The following is a 20,389-nucleotide window of genomic DNA, read 5'->3' as shown; positions in this document are numbered from 1 at the left end:
TGAATCATAATTCATGTGATTTTGATTGGTCCCAGCCCAGCGGAGGAAACAAACGAGTTGTTGAACACTCATCCTGGGAAAAACTCACGTTTGTCTGCACGGCTTTCCATTATTATTATTAAAACAGCTTCCTTTGCACTTCGGCGGTCGCTGCACAAACTACGCCTTTGTGTTGCGTCACGCACCTTTCACCCTCCGTTTTCTTAAGTACGTTTTCCTTTGCACACTCTCCGAAGCCGCTGTATTTCAAAAAGCGCAAAACGCTTGTGAGCGACCAAGTCACCATATTCGAGTCACCACATTCGAGCCACCAGACTCGCCACACTGAACCGGCTTCATCTCGACTTCGACTTGAATCTTTGGGATAGTCAATGACTGAGGTCCAAACAATCACTTCATCTGCCCACTCAATCATGACGGAAGGCGGCCAGCAATCAGGCCAGCAGCCAGGCCGTGGTCGATCTGGCCGAGGTCGAGGTGGTCGACGCCGGGGAGGGGGGCAAGCACAGGAGAGGAGAGCACAAAATTCAAATGTCTCAAACCTGTCAGAAACGCAGAGCCCGACCTCTGTTCAACCTCCGAGTCCGGCAGTTCATGATGCCGGTGCTTCTCCAAGTGCAAACGGCCGCGGCGCTGGGGGCGGACGCAGAGGGGCGAGATATCCCAGACGAGGTGGCGGTGGTGAGTCCAGACGAGGTGGCGGCGGTGGTGAGTCCAGACGAGGAGGTGGTGAGCCTCGACAGCGAGCAGCTCATGGTGGTCGGCGCACATTTGGGGGCCACTTGACATCAGGTGCAGCATCAAACAGCAACTCGCTTTCGGCTGCTTCACTGAGTGTAGACGCCCCAGAATTTGTACCTGGCCAGCAGACTCCTGCCACCAGGAACGGTGCTTCGGGAGTCGCTGGTCCCTCCTCCAGGTCTGCCCCGTCGAAGAAGGAACCCAAATCTACAGCGTCTGACCTTCCTACCCGCATTCACGAAGACATCAATAACGGCCACTATGAGTGCGTCATTTGCACCAACGAGGTCCTGCGAAACTCTCGAGTTTGGTCCTGTTCCATCTGCTGGACAGTAGCTCACTTATCTTGTGTACGAAAATGGTACTCGAACCAGAACAAAAAAGCGAATGAACAGGAGGGTGGAGAAACACCGAATGGGTGGCGCTGCCCAGGCTGTAATTCATCCCTCACCGAGGAGCCAACTTCTTATCACTGCTGGTGTGGAAAAGAAGCCAACCCTCATTCTATCCCGGGACTTCCACCTCACTCCTGCAACCAGACATGTGCTAAACCGCGGCCAACCTGTCCGCACCCATGCGGTCTGGTGTGCCATGCCGGCCCCTGTCCCCGTGCGGGATGATGGGCCCATCCATGTCATGTTTCTGTGGCAAAAACATATCGACCAAGCGTTGCACTGAGACCAGCTATGCCAATGGCTGGAGCTGTGCTGAAATTTGCGGAGATCTTCTTCCATGCGGAGAACACGAGTGTTCGCAGCCGTGCCATTCGGGTCTGTGTGGTAGCTGCGAGATACCTATCCCTTCATTTTGCTATTGTGGAAAGGAGCACAAGGACATTGCTTGTGAACAACGAGGAGAGAAGGTTGCGTCTTACGATCATGGGCAGGTCGACGACGACGCGCATGCCTCGGATGCAGTCACGGACGGTTGGTACGAAGGCACATTCAGTTGCGAGGCAGTCTGCAGTCGACCTTTTGATTGCGGCAACCATGAATGCCAACAGCCATGTCATTCCCAGGATGAGGAACCCGCGCATTGTCTGTTCGCACCCGATGCTGTGACGCATTGCCCCTGTGGAAAGACCCAACTGGCAGATATCCTTGACCATCCCCGTCAAAACTGCAAGGAACCTGTACCTACCTGTAGGGAGATTTGCGACAAACCTTTGGATTGTGGGCACCGATGCCTCGCGGGATGTCACGGCTCGTCTTGCCCGCCATGTTCGCAGATCATGGACATCACCTGCAGGTGTGGCAGAACAACTACTCCCACTGTGTGTCACCAAGGCAATCTACATGTCCCCGAGTGTATACGAGTCTGCCGTGCGCAGCTCAGCTGCGGGAGACACAATCACGATTTACACTGCTGTCCAGGCGAGAAGAAGGCCGTGGAACGAGTAGCTGCTCGGCGTAAGCGGAAGAACGTTGCCGCCTCCAATGATGAAGTTGAAGCCGAGCATGTAAGTGTACCCCTGCGATCATTTATCCCAACCTTGTAACTGCCGAAGGAAAGACTGCTTGCTAATTTTATACCTCTGTAGATTTGTGTTCGAGTTTGTGGACGCAACTTGAAGTGTGGCAAGCACACGTGCAACCAGATGTGCCACCCTGGCCCCTGCCCTAGTTGCCCCGAAGCTGTGTTTGAAGAAATCAGCTGCAATTGCGGCCGCACTGTTCTATACCCACCCCAACCTTGCGGCACTCAGCCGCCGGAGTGCCGGTATGAGTGCGCCCGCTCTAGTCCACCATGCGGGCACCCCCGTGTGTCGCATACTTGCCATACTGATGACAAGCCATGTCCTCCCTGCCCCTTTCTGGTTGAGAAGAGGTGTATTTGTGGCAAACAGACCCTGAAAAACCAGCCCTGCTGGTTTGAAGAGCCACGGTGTGGGCTTCCATGTGGTAATAAGCTGAAGTGTGGCACACATCTATGTACTAAGCCATGCCATCGCCCGGGCGAGTGCGAAGATGCAAACATCCGGGGATCACATTGCCAACAGCCTTGCCTCAAGGTCAAGAAGTCGTGCGATCATGCCGATAACGATCCCTGTCATGCCCCCTATCCTTGCAAGGAGGACAAGCCCTGCCAAGCCAAGACATTCATTACGTGCGAATGCCAGCACAGGAAGCAAGAAGTCAGGTGTTTGGCAAGTAAGACGAATCCATTCCCGGATCGTCCTCCACTCAAGTGCGATGATGAGTGCCTCCGACTACAGAGAAATGCCAAGCTGGCAGCCGCTTTGAACATTGATCCGGAGACTCACAAGGACAACCATGTCCCCTACTCGGACAAGACTCTGGACCTTTTCAAGGAGGGCATTCGCTTTGCTCAAACTCAAGAGCGCGAGTTCCGTGTCTTTGCAAGCGACCCTCAAGAGAAGCGTCTTCGCTTCAAACCAATGAAGCCTCAACAACGGGCGTTCCTTCACGCTTTAGCAGAGGACTATGGCTTGGATAGCGAGTCTCAGGATCCGGAGCCCCATAGGCATGTCTCCATTTTTAAGACTCCTAGGTTCGTCTCGGCGCCGGCCAAGACCTTGGCCCAGTGTGTTCAGATCAAAACATCCGGCCTTACAGAAGATTCGACAGCGCCCGGTCCGGTCACGAATCCCTTGATGAATGTGCCTTACAACGCCTTGCTTTTGACAGCCCCTCGATTTGGGCTCACAGTCGAAGACGTGGAAAGCGTCTTGACAAAAGATCTAGCTACACAACCAACGGTCACGTACACAACGGGCTTCCTTCCCAATGACGAAATAGTAATCAAAGGCTCGGGATCATGGGCTGCCCAGGCTCTAGAGGCATCTGTCACCGCTTTAAAACCATTGATTTCTCAGACGATTGTACGCTCGGATATCGCGAAAGCAGTATTCCTCTGCCATGCGGACACATCTCTGAATGTGGTGCGCCGGGAGGTCGATCCGGTCAAAAATGCTGATGGTTGGAGTTCTGTGGTTGGCCGATCTTCAGCGAAACAAGCCAGATCTGCTACTGCCAGCGCAGGCGAGGCTAAGCCTGCAGCTGGACGTAAGCTTTTGATGCTCAAGAAGGAGCCCAAAAAGAAGCTGGAGGTTGAGCCGGTGGAGGATGACTGGGAGGCGGCAGCAGAAAGGATTGACGACCAAGCGGAAGACTAGCCCAAATCTTAAGTAAAGAAGAAGAAGAAGAAGAAGAAGAAGAAGGAAAGACGATGTGGAAGCTTCATTGCCAAATAGGCCTGGCCCTTCTCTATCATTCCGTGAGTATAATAACAACAATGGTGCATGTTCAGTTGCGTGATACGCATACCCAAAGTAGACCCTGCTGGCAGACTGGTCGTATTTCCAAGAGCCCCTGGTGGCGTTAAGGTTTTGGGGGTTCAGGAAACGGGACGGGGAAGGGTTTTTGGGCGGCAAGAGTCTTGCGAAATGCTGTAGTTCAGGCACACTCCTCCCGACGCCTGGTCTTGGAATGTCCTTTGTTGCCCAAAACCTCTCCTCGCTATTGGCAATATGCGCGCTTGGCGCTAGTTGAGCTGATTGTCCACATATTCCAGCTCCACGATTTCGCGTATCTAGACTTCAGGTATTGCGAAGCTCATGAAACCCGTCATTTCAGCAGTGGTTCCCCCAATGCCACTCATCTCGCCAAAGCGCTTGGGTCACTTAGGGTGATGACGGGCACCTTCAGGACGTGGATAAGGGGGCTGGACAGAGGCTTCGCCCAACGAGCCTGTATGGGTCATGTCCTCTTCTCTGCTGTTTCGATGGGTGGTTGTGGTGCTAGGTATGGTCCAACGTACAGAGCGCATATGCCACTTAGCTACTAACTGATTCCGGTTGACCCGATTGAGCCGGCAACTTCTGGAATTAATTCCCTTGGACTCTGCAAGTGGCCAGGCTATCAAACTTCACAGCGGCGCTCTGCCACTGGACCCTAGGCCCACAAGGAAAGATGGAAAGCCTTGCAAGGCCGAGGCCAATGCAGACGCCCTCGACTCGAGTATGGCAGAAGAACGTGGCGAGTCCATTTTGGGGCTGGACGGGCATGGGGGATTGCAAAACACGAGACGCGACTTGGAACTCGGGGTGTCGTTTGTAAGGCTACGAAAATACGAGATAGCAATAACGCTAAACGAGGCCGTTTGAGCCTGGTAAGAAAGCGAGCGCCAAGCAAATCGTTCTAACGGCAAGTAAGGCGGAGGATAAGGCACAACGCAGCGCCTGCCCGTTCGGCCACGAGATACCAGAGTCGGCTCAACGGCAGCATGCGTGGCACACATGGTGGGCGAGTATGCCGACGGGTTCACGGTTACCAGTCTCGGGCATGGCATGGCTTGAAGCCGCTGAAACGATTCATCAAGGGCCCCTATCGTTAAGACCTGGATGGGCACGACCTCACAACAACAGACCTGGCTGAAGCTTCAACACGCCTAGTGCCAATCTACCACAGTCAAGCCCATCTAAGGCCCCCTTTAGCCTGTGTCCAGCACTCGCCTTCAGCGGCATGCATCTAGAACATTGATGGCATGGAAGGACATCACGTTCATAAATAGGGGCATGTCCACCACATGGCCTCTTTCATGCTCTCCATACCGCTCCACGCATTCGGTTCCTCCCGTACAGACACTCGTTTTGAACAGAACACATTGAGATATTCGATTCCAGCCATGGGGTTTATGGGGCGATCGGTGCTCGCCTCCCTGGCCTTCCTAGCCTCGGTGTCCTTGGCGGATGGAAATATTCTACGCAAGGATCTGCCGGCCGGTTGGACTTACACTGGGTGTTATACCGAGACTTTCCGTACACTGAGCTCGGATAGTATGGTCGACAATGGGGGTATGACGGTGATGGAGTGCCTCGCCTACTGCGATGCGAACAACTACCCCTATTTTGGTGTCGAGTACTACCACGAGTGTTGTGAGTAGCATGAACCCCCTTGCCACCCTCCGACCAGAGCGGACCCTAAACCATCAAACAGACTGCGGAGGAACCATTGCGGCGGGGGCCAAGATGGCTTCGGACAGCTCGTGCAACACACCCTGCGATGGAAACAAGACCCAAACATGCGGAGGTGCTGGCTTTTTGTCATTGTACAAGAACCCCAAGAACGTCGGGCCTGCGCCCAATACTGGTGTGCCCGGCTGGAAATCCATCGGATGTTACTCGTAAGGCGCCCTGGTATCTAGGGCAAGACCGCATGTCTAACTTCTTACTTCCTACAGAGAAGGAACCAACGGTCGAACGCTGACGTACCAAGCCAACACCGGTAACAACAACTCGGCCTTGACTTGCACAGCTGCTTGTGGAGCAGCCGGCTACTCTCTGGCCGGCACCGAATACTCTGGCCAATGCTGTAGGTCCTGCCTTTTGTTTTCCACGCAATGACACTTCTCCAGACACTTACTCTCTCGGTAGTCTGTGGAAACAGTTTCTTGAACGGAGGTGCCCCTGCTACTTCAGGCTGTTCGATGCTCTGTTCTGGTAACCAAACGGAAATCTGCGGCGGACCGGATCGTCTCAACGTCTACAGCTCTGGCAATGCACTGCCGTCGACCACTACTGCTGCTCCCGGCACGCCCAGCACTACCACGAGCGGCACTACAACGAGCGGCACTGCCGGCCCGACCCCGACCGGACCAGTCCAGCCTCGGACAGTGGGCAACTATGTCTGGTATGGCTGTCAGCTGGAGGTGCCCGGCCGTACATTGCAACTGGCTGCCAACGCCAGCGACGGGATGACCCTAGAGTCATGCTATACCTTCTGCCAAGGGGCCACCTACTTTGGAACCGAATATGGCCGCGAATGCTACTGCGGCAACTTTTTCCAGAACGGTCCGCAGTCTGCCCCGGCTAGCGACTGCTCACAACTTTGCGCCGGCAACAAGTACGAATTCTGCGGTAACGGGAACCGCCTGTCAGTATATGTCAAGAACGGCACAGCGCCACTCCCCAGCAGCAGCAGCTCATCATCCGCGCCAACGTCCACCTCCACATCAGCAGCAGTCCCTAGCACGACTGGCCTGCCCGCCGGCTGGTCCGCCCAGGGCTGCTGGCAGGATGGCCCGAATGGACGTATTCTGCCCACTTACCAGAACCCGGATAGCGACAATTTGACGCCACAGAGCTGTGCTTACCTCTGCCAGAACAGAGGATATACAATTTCAGGCACCGAGTTCTCCAAACAGTGCTTCTGCGGCAACGCCATCTACAATGGAGGGCACGTCACCAACGACCCCTCGCAGTGCAGCAACACATGCTCCGGCGACAGCTCGCAGATCTGTGGTGGGCCAGGCTATCTATCCATTGTGTCCCAGGGGAAGCCTCAGGTTTACCAGCCTCCTGTCGTCCAGACGTCGGGTCTCAACAACACTTGGACCTACCTTGGGTGCTACAACGACAACGTCAACAACGAACGAACCCTCCCCTGGGCCCTGTATTACCCAGGCACCAACACTGCCAGCCAATGCTTGTATCAGTGCGCGCTGTTTGGCTATCCTATCGCGGGCATGGAGTACGGCGACGAGTGCTACTGCGGCGACCCAGGGGACCTTACTCAGCCCGGCGTCGGCAAGCAGGCCGAATCAGACTGCAACATCCCCTGTGCGGGCAACGCCTCGGCCATCTGCGGTGGCGGTAGCCGACTCTCTACATACCAGTGGTCCGGGGCGACGCCGCTTTACGTGTTCGGTAACCCCACAGGAAACGACGCTGGAGCATACTCCAACCTTGTTGGCGGTGTAGTCACGCCGTTGTTGACCATGCAGTCCATTACCGGAAAGGTCACCTTCCTGGAGAAATGGGGCACCGGCGCCCCCAACAGCACAGGGGCGTACGAGCTGGATCTGAGCCAGGTGGGCAACTTCACTGCGGCTTGGAGGACGATGCATCTGAAGACGGACGTCTTCTGCAACGCTGGCATCACACTACCCGACAAGGTGGGCAGACAGCTCACTGTCGGCGGCTGGTCTCTTGACTCGACCTTTGGCGTCCGGCTGTACTGGCCTGACGGATCGGCCGGCGTCAAGGGTACCAACGACTGGCAGGAGAACGTGGACATCCTAAGACTTCAGGCTGGGCGCTGGTACCCGAGCGCCATGATCATGGCCAACGGATCGGTGCTTGTCGTCGGCGGTGAGAAGGGCTCCAATGCTGCCCCGGAGCCGAGTTTGGAGATCCTTCCCCGAATGGCAGCCCGCCTCTGTACATGGACTGGCTGGAGCAGACGGACCCGAACAACCTGTACCCTTTCCTGGCTGTTCTTCCCAGCGGTAACATCTTTGCGTCTGTCTGGAATGAAGGGCGCATCTTGGACGAGAAGACCTTCCAGACGATTAAAACCATGCCCAGGATGCCTACGTCGGTGAACGACGATTACGGAGGTCGCACCTATCCCCTCGAAGGAACGGCCGTGCTTCTCCCACAGTATCCGCCTTACACCGACCCCCTCGGCATCTTCATCTGCGGTGGTGCCAGCGGTGGCCGTCAGGGCTTGGACAACTGCGTGACCATCTACCCGGAGGCTCCCCAGCCACAGTGGACTCTGGAGCGCATGCCCTCCAAGCGTGTCATGAGCTGCATGGCCCCGCTGCCGGACGGCACCTACCTCATCGCCAACGGCGCCAAGGAGGGCGTGGCCGGCTTCGGCCTCGCCACCGACCCCAACTACCAGGCCGTCCTCTACGACCCGTCCAAGCCCGTGGGCCAGCGCATGAGCAACATGGCCACGACGATCGTGGCGCGCCTCTACCACAGCGAGGCCATCACGCTGCTGGACGGGCGCGTGCTCATCACGGGCTCGGACCCCGAGGACGGCGTGCACCCGGAGGAGATGCGGGTCGAGGTCTTCACGCCGCCGTACCTGCTCAACAACAAGCCGCGGCCGAGCTTCACGCTCACGAACAAGGACTGGAAATACGGCCAGACGGTCAGCTTCACCCTCGGCGGGCCCGCGGTCAACGGCGCGATCAAGGTCTCGCTCCTGGGCGCCGTCTCGAGCACGCACGGCAACTCGATGGGGGCCCGGACCATTTTCCCGGCCATGAGCTGCAGCGGCACCAGCTGCTCGGTCACTGCGCCGCCCAACGCCCACGTGTGCCCGCCCGGCTGGTACCAGTTCTTTGTGCTGGACGGCGGCATCCCGGCGGTGGGCACGTACGTGCGCATCGGCGGCGACCCCGCGTTCATCGGCAACTGGCCGAACGCGACGGGCTTCAGCCTGCCGGGCATGTAATGTAAGCTGGGGGTAACCACTGGTTATCAGGGACATTGGAGCTTGCACTGCGGCAAGTTCACCGGAAAAGAAAGTACCAGTTTGGTGGGAGGGCTAGAGCACCACTGACTGACTGTTCTAATGCCTAATTACTTAGTTACTTGGGATCCTTAGGGCGAGAGAGGTTAATAGGCCGAAACATTTCGGCCCTCCTCGGGTAGTAGTCGATAATTGGGTTTTGAGGAGTTCTGCGGGAAGTTGAGAGGGGAAAAGTCCTGGGCTATAATTCCTAACAGCTATCACGAGGGCGTCATATCATTCAGATTGCATATATTCAGAGAACAATTTAGTCGTCATTTCCCCATACATACATAACTTCTCACCTTATCCCGTTGAAGTTGACAGTCACCAGAGTCGTCTCTCTCATCGTGGCCATGTTTGGTTCGCAAAGTGCAAGTTGGCAAGCACCAAAAAAAGTAGGAAGAAGGCACCGAACGTGGCTGAGGCAGCATGAAAAGTTGGTTCGGGCAAAGGCGGGAGGTGCCGCCAACTGCTGCCCCCAATCTACGACAACGTTTTGGTGTTCAAGTACGTCCTCTTGGTGTTGGGGTCCAACTTCCAAGCAACATCTCAGCTGCACATGCTCTTTTGAGCACATTGGGAAGTTGGGGGAGGAATTTGGGGGCGACACCTTCCCACCTTCCCACCACTCTTACATCAACAGCATCGTTTTTCCTTCTTCAGCAGGGCTGAGGTGCAGTACGCTCTTACCTACAGGTCAGGTTGAATTGCCTGCCTAGGTACCTACCTTACCTACCCGTTCCTGCACGTCATCCCACCTGCACCCATTCAACATGATACGGCGTTTACGCGCAACCCCTTCCCAGACCCATCCAAGGCCTGGCTAGAGCTGACCACCGGGCGGCGTCCCGTTTGGTCAGGTGGTCCACGATTTTCGTCAATAACTCTAATGTACCCTCCTTCGTCGGTGCTGATGGTGGTGGCGGCGATGACCAGGATTGGGCGCGATGGAATGTGCAGATTGCCTCGACCGCAGTCTTATTGTCCATTATTAGCCGCCCCGGCAGCAGCAGTAGGGTCTTCTTCAGCCCGGCCACCAGTTGCCGCACCTGGACTCTCCCTCTCCCTCCTTTCTCCTTTCTCCAGACGTCATGCCATCAGGATCTCGCGCTTGTATCAGTCAAAAGATTGGGGAGTGGTTTCCCGCCATGAGCAGGAGACAAGTTGGCGTTCGCTCGGCTAGGCCCAGGCGAGATCAGGTAGATAGGGGAGGGGGGGCCGGCCACCTGGAAAAGGGCAGTTTTTGGCCCTGCGTGAGCGACTGCTCTAGGCCGGGCCACGTAAAGACAACCTTAGGAGGGCATGTCACTGGTCGAGCTATGTCCGAGTCTTGCTGTGATTCGGACACGGCCTTTTGCATCACTTGCATCTGTCGGTCCTGGTTTCGTGGCTCGGGCATCTTTCTCTCTCTTGCCTTTGTAAATTGTTAGTTGGTTCTCGCTCACGGGTTTTGGTAAGTATTGACTGTCTCGTTGCTTCCAGATTTCCAGCCTCGCAATAACAGCTTTCCGGCACAAGCTAAAGAGAAAAAGGAGTATCGCCAATATTCTGGATGGTAGACAGGCATACATACTAATGCCGGCTATACCTTCCTTTGTCCGACAATAATACACCTGCAGTAGCGTGTGTGTGCGACGATCACCGCATTACGGCTAATCAATATATCTGTCTACCACCAAGACGATCCCCCAAAATGCCTACCCAAACGATGAACCAGGCCGTGAGCGTCCTCCTCATCGTCGTCTTCGTGTCCAGCCTGCTGGGATGCGCCGTTTTTACCCTATTGCTGCGCCGGTGGGGGAACTTCACCATCTCGCTGGTCCTCGCGTGCGTCTTCGAAATCGTCGGCTACGGCATCCGTTGCAGTAGTACGACGGGGAATTTGAGCGCCCACCTGTTCGTGGTGGTCACGATCCTCCTCACACTTGCCCCGTCGTTCGTCTCTATGGCGTAAGTGGCCACTCTATACTTGTGATGTCATATGACAAATCGATCTGCAGAGGGAAGGGAAAGAAATACAAAGGCCGCACTTTTTACTGAAGTGACCATCTAATCACTGTCCTAGTATGTACATGACGATCGAACGGACTCTTCAGATTATCGGCAAAGAGCACTCCTCATCGATCCCGGGTGGTACGTCTACCTGATCTGGTCCGACCTGGCCGGGTTCGCTGCCCAGATCGTGGGCCTCGGTCTGGCGCTGTCCGGCACCTCCAGCACGACGCGCCTAGGTCCCGACGCCGACAGCGGCGCCTTCGTCGGCGCGGTGGGCATCGGGCTACACGCGGCGACACTGGCCGTCTTCATGGTACTCTTTGCCGTCGTGCTGTGCCAGGCCCTCACGACGTACCGCCAGTACGGCAGCCGGACGACCGAGGTAGAGCTCGGGGTGGTCGGGAGCGGGAGGGCCCTGACCCGCCGGTTCAAAGGCTACCTCGTCATCGTCGTCCTCGTCGTCGTGTGTCTCCTGATCCGCGACCTGTACCGGGCCATCGGCCTGGCGCAGGGCTTCACGACGACCGACGTCGGCCAGGCCATGTTCGCGCTCTTGGATGGGTTTCTCGTTGCCGAGGCCGTGCTTGGTCTCGCTGTCTTCCACCCTGCATGGGTCCTCGTGGACGGGTACAAGCCCGAGCCGGAGCGACAGGGAAAGGGGGACATAGGGCTCGGATTCCATCCAAGCACCTCAAGTAATTTCATATAGCCAGTTTATTGGTAGTTAGACGAGCATATTAATAATGACATTCACAAAGCCTGCTCGCAATTGGCGATTGACACGTCTAGAGCCAGTCACTTTCCTTTTACCTCAACGCATAATTACCCATCTCCCAAGACCCTGCGTAAAACAGCGTCGAACGCGGCTCGCTCAATGACGGCGCCGAAGCTCAGACACTTGACCAAGCCCTTGAGCTCGGCGATGAGCGTGTCGAGGACCCTTCCGTCGTCGTCCAGCACCGCCTCCTGTCCGTACTCGCGCACCATCTCGAACCACGCCTGCACCGGCGCGAGCTCCAGGTCCGGCGGGTTCAGCGTCGATGCCAGACTGTGCAGCGACTCGAGCGTGAAGCCCGTCGTACGCCAAGTGACGCTCCCGCCCATGTCCGCCTGAGGGGTTTCTCCGGGAGAGGATATCGGCCCGGCGGCGGCAACTTTCTCGATATTCTGGAGCACAGAATCGGGCGCCTGCTGGAGCGCCATGGCTGATACCATGAGGGTGTGACCGTGGTAGGGGGTCGTCGACGTCGCCGGCGCTGCAGCTGGTGACTGCTGAATTCGTTGATGGTGGTTGTTTTCCATCGTACAGCTGAAAGTTGGCTGTCGTAAAGTGATCCCAGCAGGTGTGCTCGAGACTAGATGGATCGTAGGAAGTTAGAGCAAAAAAGATAATGATTTGGCAATGATCCCTCTCTGGGGATGAAGACAGAAAGATGCGGAGATAAAAAAAAGCCGCAGACACTTATCAGCGCCCGTCCATTTCCCGGAACAGCAGTAGCAAATATCCAAGGAGAGACGTTGGATGCTCGGGGAGGGGTTTAGGGATTAGGGGTAAGGGCAGGGGTAGGTTGTCGTACGCCAAAATGAAGTTGATCGCCCTATATGTCTCCTCCTCTGGGCCTCGAGCCAACTCTACCTGGTCGTCTGCTCCCCCGAGCGTTGAGCCCGGAGCCTGAACCTCCTCGACGAAACCAGCGCGCCCCTCCTGGTCTGGCTTCATGTCCCTCGTGACCTGGAACGCAGGTGAGCCTGGGTTCTTGTCGACGTTCAAGTAGGTCATGTAATCCGGCTCTGAGCTGAAGAAGGAAGAAGCAGCCCAGGCAACAGAGCCCCCAGTTGGCGGCATTGGATTGCTGATGCCATCAATGCCAGACTCGGCCATCGTCATTGAGCAGTCGATGCCAGACATCACAGACGGAACAGCCTGGTCAGCACCCAGTGGCACCTGCTGTTGCTGCTGCTGCTGTGGTAGTGGCCCAGTTGCCACCGTCACGGAAGCCAACTGCTCCCGCATGCCCCGGTTCTCGCCCGCGAGCCCCCGACAGTCCGCCTTGCACCGTTCTATGGCGTCACGCAGCCTCACGATGTCCATCTCCATCCCCTTGGCGTAATTTGCCTTGCGCTGGCGGTGCTGGATCTGGAGCCCGACGGACCTGGGCGCGGCGGGCCTCGGCCTTGTCCACGCCCTCGTCATGCCGCTGCTGGCGAAGGGCCCCCGGAGCCTGGAGCAGCTGGTCCTGGACGAAATGAATGTCAGCCAGCCCTAGGACAACAATAAAAAGCGCATTGTTTCGCCTCCATAGAGGTTTGAGAACAAAAGAATTGATTCCTTCGTGGTGTCGTTCCCCTGGCGACTGATTAGTATTCGTATCACTACGCACCATTGGGGGGTCCAGGATTGGCCGAGACGAATGTCAGATTGCGGTGCGGTCCGGATTTCGGCTTCAACTTCTTCCAGAATTTAGCGAACGATGGACGGAGGCTACTCTCGTTGTCGTCCGGGCCATCGTGGCTACCCAAAGGGGGACGGGGTAGCCATTCCCAAACTCGGGAAGAGGCAACACCTTTGGTAGGGTAGTATGGCGGCGGATGAAATGGACTACACAGAGCGGACGCCAAGGTGCCGTCTATGTAGCGCTGACGACGATTGTACATATGTTGATTTGTATAACACAAAAGCCTCTGTGCGGGGCTATAGCTCAGCCCCTTCCTTCGACCAGTTCAAGACAGACAGAGTGACATGGACTACCGGGAGGCACTAATCCCGATGAAGGGTTTGAATCATGCTGTTCACATGGTAAACACTGCTTCCTGCCCTTGGAGGTCTTGAAACATATGATGAAAGACGTGCGTCACAGTTGGTTAATAGCACGGGGAGCTGAGAGATGCGCTGGATTGCTACTCTGCGGAAAATAGCGTCGTAGGACTCATGCTGACAAAGCCGGATATCTCCCTCCTAACGCCTGAATCCATATTGCCTTCCAGATGTAACCTCAAATCGGGCCTTGTTTTTAGAACTCCCCTTGATGCAGCCGAAAACGCCAGTGCCAATAATAACAATGCAAATACCAGTCGGAAAAGTGGCGCTGTTGGGGAATGCAGGCACTTAGTCATCCCGACCATCCTCATCATCCGTTGCCGTATCTTCGTCAATCTCCTCCTCGACTATTTCTTCCTCGTCGCTGTCCTCCTCGTCGTCAGGATTCAGGCCGGGAATGTTCCTCCATGGCAGATAGTCTCCCTCGACCCAATGCTTGCTCGTTGGTAGTTGGTATGGATCAAACGGGAAATATGAATCGAGCTGCTGCCAGCTCTCGTCGTTGAGGTCGAGCCCCGACTCTCGCAGCGCGCCACCGTTCGCATAAGAAGTCGAAACGAACTGTGATAGCCGTAGACGCTTGTTGGTCTCGATAAGAGGATAGACGTACATGAAACGTAACCGGTGAGCGAGAGGTGCGAATTGCTCGACGATTGCAGGCGAGCAGACCTTGAGCGGGTTGAGCTTAGAGTAGATGTTGCGTCGGAGAACCTCTTTCACCTCTGGTATCCACGTGATGTCCTGGTCCAGGTACGACGAGAGCTCATCCTCATCAACATCTCCAGGGACCTCTTGGATGAGATCCTTCCAGCGAAAGCAAAATATATACATCAAGGCCTGCGTCAGAGAGTAGAAAGAGGCATAACGTCTGACATCAGGTCCCCTGCAGTTGACTTCGTAGGTTGCGCGCATCTTGTCTAGGTGATGGCCCAGTACCTCAAACACCAAACGTACATGTTTACCGGGCACCATGGCACCACGAGCTACAAAGCTAGCGAGGTAGGCCGAAGCCGCCTGGCGCAAGACAAGCGGCCGGTTGGACTCGAAAGCAGTGTTGATCAATGTCCCGCAGAACAAGTCCAGCAACGTTTCAGACTGCTGTGCAAAGTGGAACACCAAGAATTGCGTGTGGCGGGATTTGTAGGCAGGAAGAATGATGTGGGAGAATTCGTTGAGGAGGGTCTCGAATGTCGACAAGGCCTCGGGCGAGTCTGGATCGTCGAAGTACGGCGTGTAAAGCTTGAACAGTTTGTCCAGGGTCACGTCGAGTTTCTCGATGCTTTCCTTGACGGACTTGATTTGGTTGAATTCGTCCTCCTCATCATCACTGTCCACCGACTCGGCATCACTCTCGTCATCGTCGTCATCGGCGGGCAATTCTCCATTGGCCTGGGCTGAACGAAGGGCCATCAAAACCATAGCAGTTAGCCGGTCATCAAGGTCGTCCATATCCATTTGCATCTTTACATCGATATGCACTAGACGGTTGGTGATGAGGTCGGTAATGTCCGTCTGGAGTTGGGAGGCATACTTGCGCAAGCGCAAAAGATTGTCGACGTAAGCCAAGTGGACGCGACTCGACTCGTCGTGGTAGGGGAACTTGCTGACAATGACCTGCCCCAAGACGACATTTGCGGCGGGAAAGACGCGAAGAAGGTATCGCACAGCCTGATGGAGTCGATCTTGCATACGTTCCCGGGTGACGGTTGGGAAGTCGGGTACAGCCCAGTCGGCCGGCCGCGAGTTGCCAAACTTGTCTACCAGCATTTCGAGGACAAGGTTGAGGTAAGAGCCTTGCGCGCTCACCAGTGCCCCGAGGAACTGGGTGTAGACGGTGGCGAATTGGTCATCACGACCCAACCACTGGCACCGCAGCACGCTTTTCACCAGCCCGGACGCCGACCTGCCGAGACGAGGCACAAAGCCTGTCAATGCAACCATGTAGCCCTTGAGTTCCTGGCGCCGCCTCTCGGGCAGTATTTTGTCGAGTTCGTCGTCGTCGTCATCGTCGTCGGCATCGTAGATCCGTTGTCGGCCGGCAACGGCTTCTTTCAAGATGTCGTAGTCTTCATCGTCTCCGTGGGCATGGCCGTCGAGTGCTTTGCAGATCTCCTTCTTGATCTCCTCGACGGTTCTGGCGCCGACCTCGTGGATTTCAAGATTCATGTCGAACTCGACCCTTTGGCGTTTGCGTGGGCTTTGGAGGTGATCTGTGCTGCTACCATCGCTAGGAAGGTCATCGTCTTCCAGAGCCCGCCTTTTCCCTAACGTGGACGAAGCCGTTTTGAGAATGGGCTTGAGCGGTGTAGCAGGCTTTGCAGCAGAGCGAGCCAGCTGGGTGGCGGTCGTGGTTGCGGCGACGGCAGACTGCATTTGGGCCAGGCAGCAAGACGGCAGCGGAGTCTTGTCTGATGTGGTCTCTCGGCTCGGCTCGAATCGCGCCTCTATTAAATGCAGGACTCAGGAAGGTAGGAATCGAGATTCCGGGCGCATCACATAATTCAGAACAGGTCTATAGGGATGGCAGGAGGATTGCTTGGATGATCACGACTTGGATGTCTCGATGGGCACGCGACTCGAAACGGAGATTGGAACTTAGAAAAGTGTTGCTGGAGAAACTTCTTTTGCCTCTGCCCAAATTTTTGTTAAGAGGTGGACCCAAGCCATCGAGTGACGGAAAATGGTGGGGGAGGGGACCCTACGCCCCGCACGGACCCTCGACCCTCGACTTTGCCTGGGCTGTCTTTTCCTCAGACATAAGGCTGCCAATCCTCACTCACTTTCCGGCCTATCAGGAAGCAATGATACTGGACCTACTTGCTAGGTACTAGGCGCGTACCTAACATATATTAATAGTAGATACAGGATATCTACCTGGTAGCATGCTGGAGTCTGGCCAGTTACAAGAGAACCAACGTAAGGGGTGTGTGAACAACTAAGACAATCCAGGAAGCTATAGACTTTGTAAGGGCTGGATTATGGTGGATTCAAAAGAGAATGTGATTGTCCATCATCTCCAACCTCGAGGCCGGAGCTACTGCCAAACCTTAGACCCTATACTCAAGTCCTTTCAACAGGCAAAAGCATTCGTAAAGGGGAAGTGCCCTGGGGAATCTACGAAATACAAATAAATAAAATAAACAAACACAATAGGAGACCTTTGCTTTTCCCGCCGCATGCCCGCCACTTCGTCCACTGAAAAAGACCCTCCCGGCCATCTTCATGTACAAGTACCGAATCCCTGTAGTCAACTCCGAGTCAAGGCGTGTATGTTTGTTTCCCTCCGGCCCAAAAATATCTCATCTTTCCTCTCCAACCCTTTACTTATACACACGTAGAAGACAAACCCCATCCTCGGTGATGGCCACTGTGCACAGCAACTTCTGCCAGCCAGGTAGTGATGGGCTGGAAACCGGGGCAGGGATCGGACGCTGCGCCTGAGGGCTTAATAGGTCTCACCAGCCGCGCCGTTGTGCCCGCCTTGAGCACTGTACAGGTAGTTCTCGCCCCCTTCAGCCAAACCTCCAGCCTCACCACTCTGGAAGCCAGACGCCCCCGCCGCCGCACCACCACCAGGGCCACTCGCTCCGTATCCCTGGCTGCTTGGTCTGGCTTGCTGGTTGTCGCCGCGATTTGACTGGGACTGCTAAGCATTGGTCAGTGATGAGACAACACGTGTGGCTAGAAAGGAACAAGAAGCAGGCCGAGCGAGGTCCTCAACATCGCATATCTATAGGCCGCGGCGTAATGGGGGGAGGGATTCCTACCTCTCGGTATTTAGATAGGTATATCTTGAGGGCCTCAGCATAGTTCTCAAACCCAAGAGACGTCATCGCAAATAGGATGTCTTCGCCATTGACCGTTTTCCTCTTCTCTTGGTGGCATTTTTCAGAAGCTACCGAGGGTTAATACGACGCTCAAGCATCTGCAAGCGCGGAGTGACATCGACCTACCTTCGCTGGTGATGAAGCTGATAAATTCGCTCACGCACTCCTGCATGCACTCTTTGGCTTCCTTGGCGATCTTTGCATTCTCGGGCAATGCCATCTTCATGATGCGGGCGACTGGCGCGAAATTTCGAATATTAGCATCGTATACATCGAATTTGTCCAACCTGGAAGCGCCCTGCGCTTCCGGCGACTTAGACGACGAATCGTGAGACATGAGCAATCTGTTTGGAGGGCGCGTCTGGCTCCAGCCGCAGGACCAATTGTGTGAGAAGCTAACGAAGCGATTCCACTCAAACCTCGCGGCAAGCTCGCAACTCGCAGCTCATCCACAGCGGCAGCTTCTCCCTGGTCCAGAAACCTCAAACTTGATTCGACTCGAGTGGATTCGAGACCTCACCATAGACGGGATGGGTTGACGCGCACCGCGCGCCGCACAAATCGGATTAAAAGCAAGCAGACTCTTCACTCACCATTGGCTATAGGCAACCACCTATCCTGCTCCTTGACTTCGAACTCATAGCCGAGAGCGCTGGCGTGTGGGTCTTGAGGATCGTTCATTTGTGCTTCATCACCGTCGGGTGACTGTACACCAGGCTCAACGTCCTTTGGAGGGGATTGGGGGAATCCGACATATTTGGCTACCTGCAGCGGGTGGTAGCTTCTTGTAATTTTTCTTGGTCTGCCAACTCGCACAGTCGGTTACTAGGTCCCAACTAGGTTGAGAGATGATGTGTCCCTGCCTCTGACACGTTGCAGCTTGGGTCAATGGAGTAAGGTAGGGCTTACAAACTGCGCGCGGCTTAGCTGCAGCAAATTTTTTTCTGGTTCTGCGTCAAGGGCACGATGCCGGCAGCGGATCCCCCAGTCTACTACGATTACTGCGTTGAGACGTAGCTCGGGAACGACGTGACCTCACAGTTCCCAACCTGGCGCGGCAGCCCTGTCGCAAAGCTCAGGCTATGACGGTATGCCTTGCGATATGCAAAGTCGGTCTGCACCCTTTTCCTGGGTCTTGTCTAGGGTCTTGGTCAGTCAAGGCAGCAGGCCGCGGTTGCAGGAGTGGGATGGTGGAGGCAGGAGAACGTGGACAGATGCAGCGAGGCGGGGTGTGTGTGTACTGTATGTGAGAAGGCCGAGGGTGCTTGCGTTACTGCGGGTCCTGATGTTCCTTTTGGAATCGAAGCTCAGTGGCTCTATCGCGCAGGCGTTCCGCAGAAACGATCGCCTGCCTGCAGGTTGTGGTAGAGAGACTTACAGGGAGGCCGTGTAGAGTGTACTTTGGCCGGGTTAGAGGAACGGGCAGGGCCAAGGAGGGAAGGCACTATGGAAAGCGACCCCTAGTTCAGGGAAGCGACGTTGGCTATGGTGTCTCTAGTACTGCAACGGTATTGATATACCGACTCGGTGGTATTGTGAGTGTGCACGCGTGAGGTTACACCGGGTTCGCTGGATATTGAATTCCAACGGGTGCGCGAAGGGGGCGGGCGGTACTCGGAGCACGGCTGGGGTAGGGTACGCTTGTCGGACACCCAGTACAGCTCGTGCTAGTATCGCAAGCAGCGGCGAAGCGGAAGGGGCTGGCTGCGGGAAGTGCGGTCGCGTCAGAGTATGGAGGCTTTTGAGGCGACAAACAAGCTGGGCTTACTCGGTTGGGTATGGGCCGTTGTGGACTTGTTGGAGGGTCTGCGTTGTCCGCTGGATATGTAGACGTACGGTACAATCGAAGGTATCGATCGATGCGCGTCGTCTAGAATAGTTTTGACTGGACGGATGCAAGGGCCTGAGCAGGATGGATGCGTCTTTGATTAGATCAACTTTCGTGGATATGCCAGGTCGCGGGCAGCAAATGAGCTCGCGGACGAGATGGGAAAACGTGGGATGCAAACAAACTACTGTCTAACTTGAACTGGGCTTTGCGGGATGAGAAGGTGGATGGGGATTGGGTTGGAGCCTTGAAGGTGAGCGAGCAGTAGCTTGCTCGAGCCTTGAGGTAGGTAGCAGGTAGCAGGTAGCAGGTAGCAGGTAGCAGGTAGCAGGTAGCAGGTAGCAGGTAGCAGGTAGCAGGTAGCAGGTAGCAGGTAGCAGGTAGCAGTAGGGTAGGTAGGCTGGTCTTAGGTAAGGAAGGTTAAAGATTGGGATTGAGTATCGAAGTACTTCTCGACGTGCTTGGAGAGTTACCACTAGGTAGTAGTAGGTAAACCTGGAACTCGGATGGATACATGCATACATACCTGGACGACACCCTTCTGTTTGCTTCGCGTTAGGTCAACCTGCTTTGTAGGTAGGCAGGTAGGTCGTGGCAGGTAGTGAACCTTATGGCAGGCAGTAGGATCTGTACGTGAAGTGAAGTCAATGGCAGACAAGCCCGGTAGGGACCGTAGGGTGCTCGTGCTGGCTTGCTGCGTCGCGTGGGGTAGTTGCAGGACAAAGAGGAACGGCTACAGTAAGATGGGCTCTTGGTCTGATGGCAGTTTTGGGGATCTGGGAAACTAGAACAAGATCAGTCAGTGCAGTCAGTCAGTCAGTGACGAGTGACGACGAAGTGGGAATGATTGCGGCGTTTTGATTGTCGACTTTTCTGCGGTCAGAGAGCCGTAGCGCGGTTCGCAACCTCG

At 55.6% G+C, this 20,389-nt stretch overlaps 8 protein-coding genes across 8 annotated transcripts; 4 read left to right on the top strand and 4 right to left on the bottom strand.

Moving 5' to 3' along the window:
- Positions 1-413: 413 nt before the first annotated feature.
- PG997_004728 (uncharacterized protein) lies at positions 414-1,823 on the top strand (the record flags this gene model as incomplete). The annotated part of the gene is made up of 4 exons (XM_066809043.1): positions 414-1,006; positions 1,137-1,350; positions 1,409-1,671; position 1,823. Coding segments are annotated over 4 exons (1,071 nt in total).
- A 136-nt stretch (positions 1,824-1,959) lies between these two features.
- On the top strand, positions 1,960-3,877 carry PG997_004727 (NF-X1 type zinc finger; the record flags this gene model as incomplete). Its single annotated transcript, XM_066809042.1, has 3 exons — positions 1,960-2,014; positions 2,115-2,200; positions 2,741-3,877. 3 exons carry the CDS (start codon positions 1,960-1,962, stop codon positions 3,875-3,877), a joined length of 1,278 nt encoding a protein of 425 aa, XP_066672660.1.
- Positions 3,878-5,388: 1,511 nt separating this feature from the next.
- Positions 5,389-8,951, top strand: PG997_004726 (WSC domain-containing protein; the record flags this gene model as incomplete). The annotated part of the gene is made up of 5 exons (XM_066809041.1): positions 5,389-5,638; positions 5,700-5,886; positions 5,944-6,074; positions 6,137-7,921; positions 8,020-8,951. The coding sequence occupies 5 exons, from the start codon at positions 5,389-5,391 to the stop codon at positions 8,949-8,951; spliced, it is 3,285 nt and encodes a 1,094-aa protein (XP_066672659.1).
- A 1,753-nt stretch (positions 8,952-10,704) lies between these two features.
- On the top strand, positions 10,705-11,715 carry PG997_004725 (Efflux pump himE; the record flags this gene model as incomplete). The annotated part of the gene is made up of 2 exons (XM_066809040.1): positions 10,705-10,961; positions 11,121-11,715. The coding sequence occupies 2 exons, from the start codon at positions 10,705-10,707 to the stop codon at positions 11,713-11,715; spliced, it is 852 nt and encodes a 283-aa protein (XP_066672658.1).
- Positions 11,716-11,828: 113 nt separating this feature from the next.
- Positions 11,829-12,209, bottom strand: PG997_004724 (uncharacterized protein; the record flags this gene model as incomplete). Its single annotated transcript, XM_066809039.1, has 1 exon — positions 11,829-12,209. The coding sequence occupies one exon, from the start codon at positions 12,207-12,209 to the stop codon at positions 11,829-11,831; it is 381 nt and encodes a 126-aa protein (XP_066672657.1).
- Positions 12,210-12,471: 262 nt separating this feature from the next.
- Positions 12,472-13,200, bottom strand: PG997_004723 (uncharacterized protein; the record flags this gene model as incomplete). Its single annotated transcript, XM_066809038.1, has 1 exon — positions 12,472-13,200. The coding sequence occupies one exon, from the start codon at positions 13,198-13,200 to the stop codon at positions 12,472-12,474; it is 729 nt and encodes a 242-aa protein (XP_066672656.1).
- Positions 13,201-14,112: 912 nt separating this feature from the next.
- PG997_004722 (uncharacterized protein) lies at positions 14,113-16,197 on the bottom strand (the record flags this gene model as incomplete). The annotated part of the gene is made up of 1 exon (XM_066809037.1): positions 14,113-16,197. The coding sequence occupies one exon, from the start codon at positions 16,195-16,197 to the stop codon at positions 14,113-14,115; it is 2,085 nt and encodes a 694-aa protein (XP_066672655.1).
- A 1,072-nt stretch (positions 16,198-17,269) lies between these two features.
- On the bottom strand, positions 17,270-18,332 carry PG997_004721 (uncharacterized protein; the record flags this gene model as incomplete). The annotated part of the gene is made up of 4 exons (XM_066809036.1): positions 17,270-17,467; positions 17,592-17,719; positions 17,778-17,954; positions 18,245-18,332. 4 exons carry the CDS (start codon positions 18,330-18,332, stop codon positions 17,270-17,272), a joined length of 591 nt encoding a protein of 196 aa, XP_066672654.1.
- Between the last annotated feature and the right edge of the window lie 2,057 nt (positions 18,333-20,389).

This window comes from Apiospora hydei (genome assembly GCF_038363865.1).
Source record: "Apiospora hydei strain CBS 114990 chromosome Unknown utg000004l_segment0_segment0, whole genome shotgun sequence".
Taxonomy (NCBI): domain Eukaryota; kingdom Fungi; phylum Ascomycota; class Sordariomycetes; order Amphisphaeriales; family Apiosporaceae; genus Apiospora; species Apiospora hydei.
The sequence above is the reverse complement of the archived record's forward strand: the minus strand, read 5'-3'. Positions and strand labels throughout refer to the sequence as shown.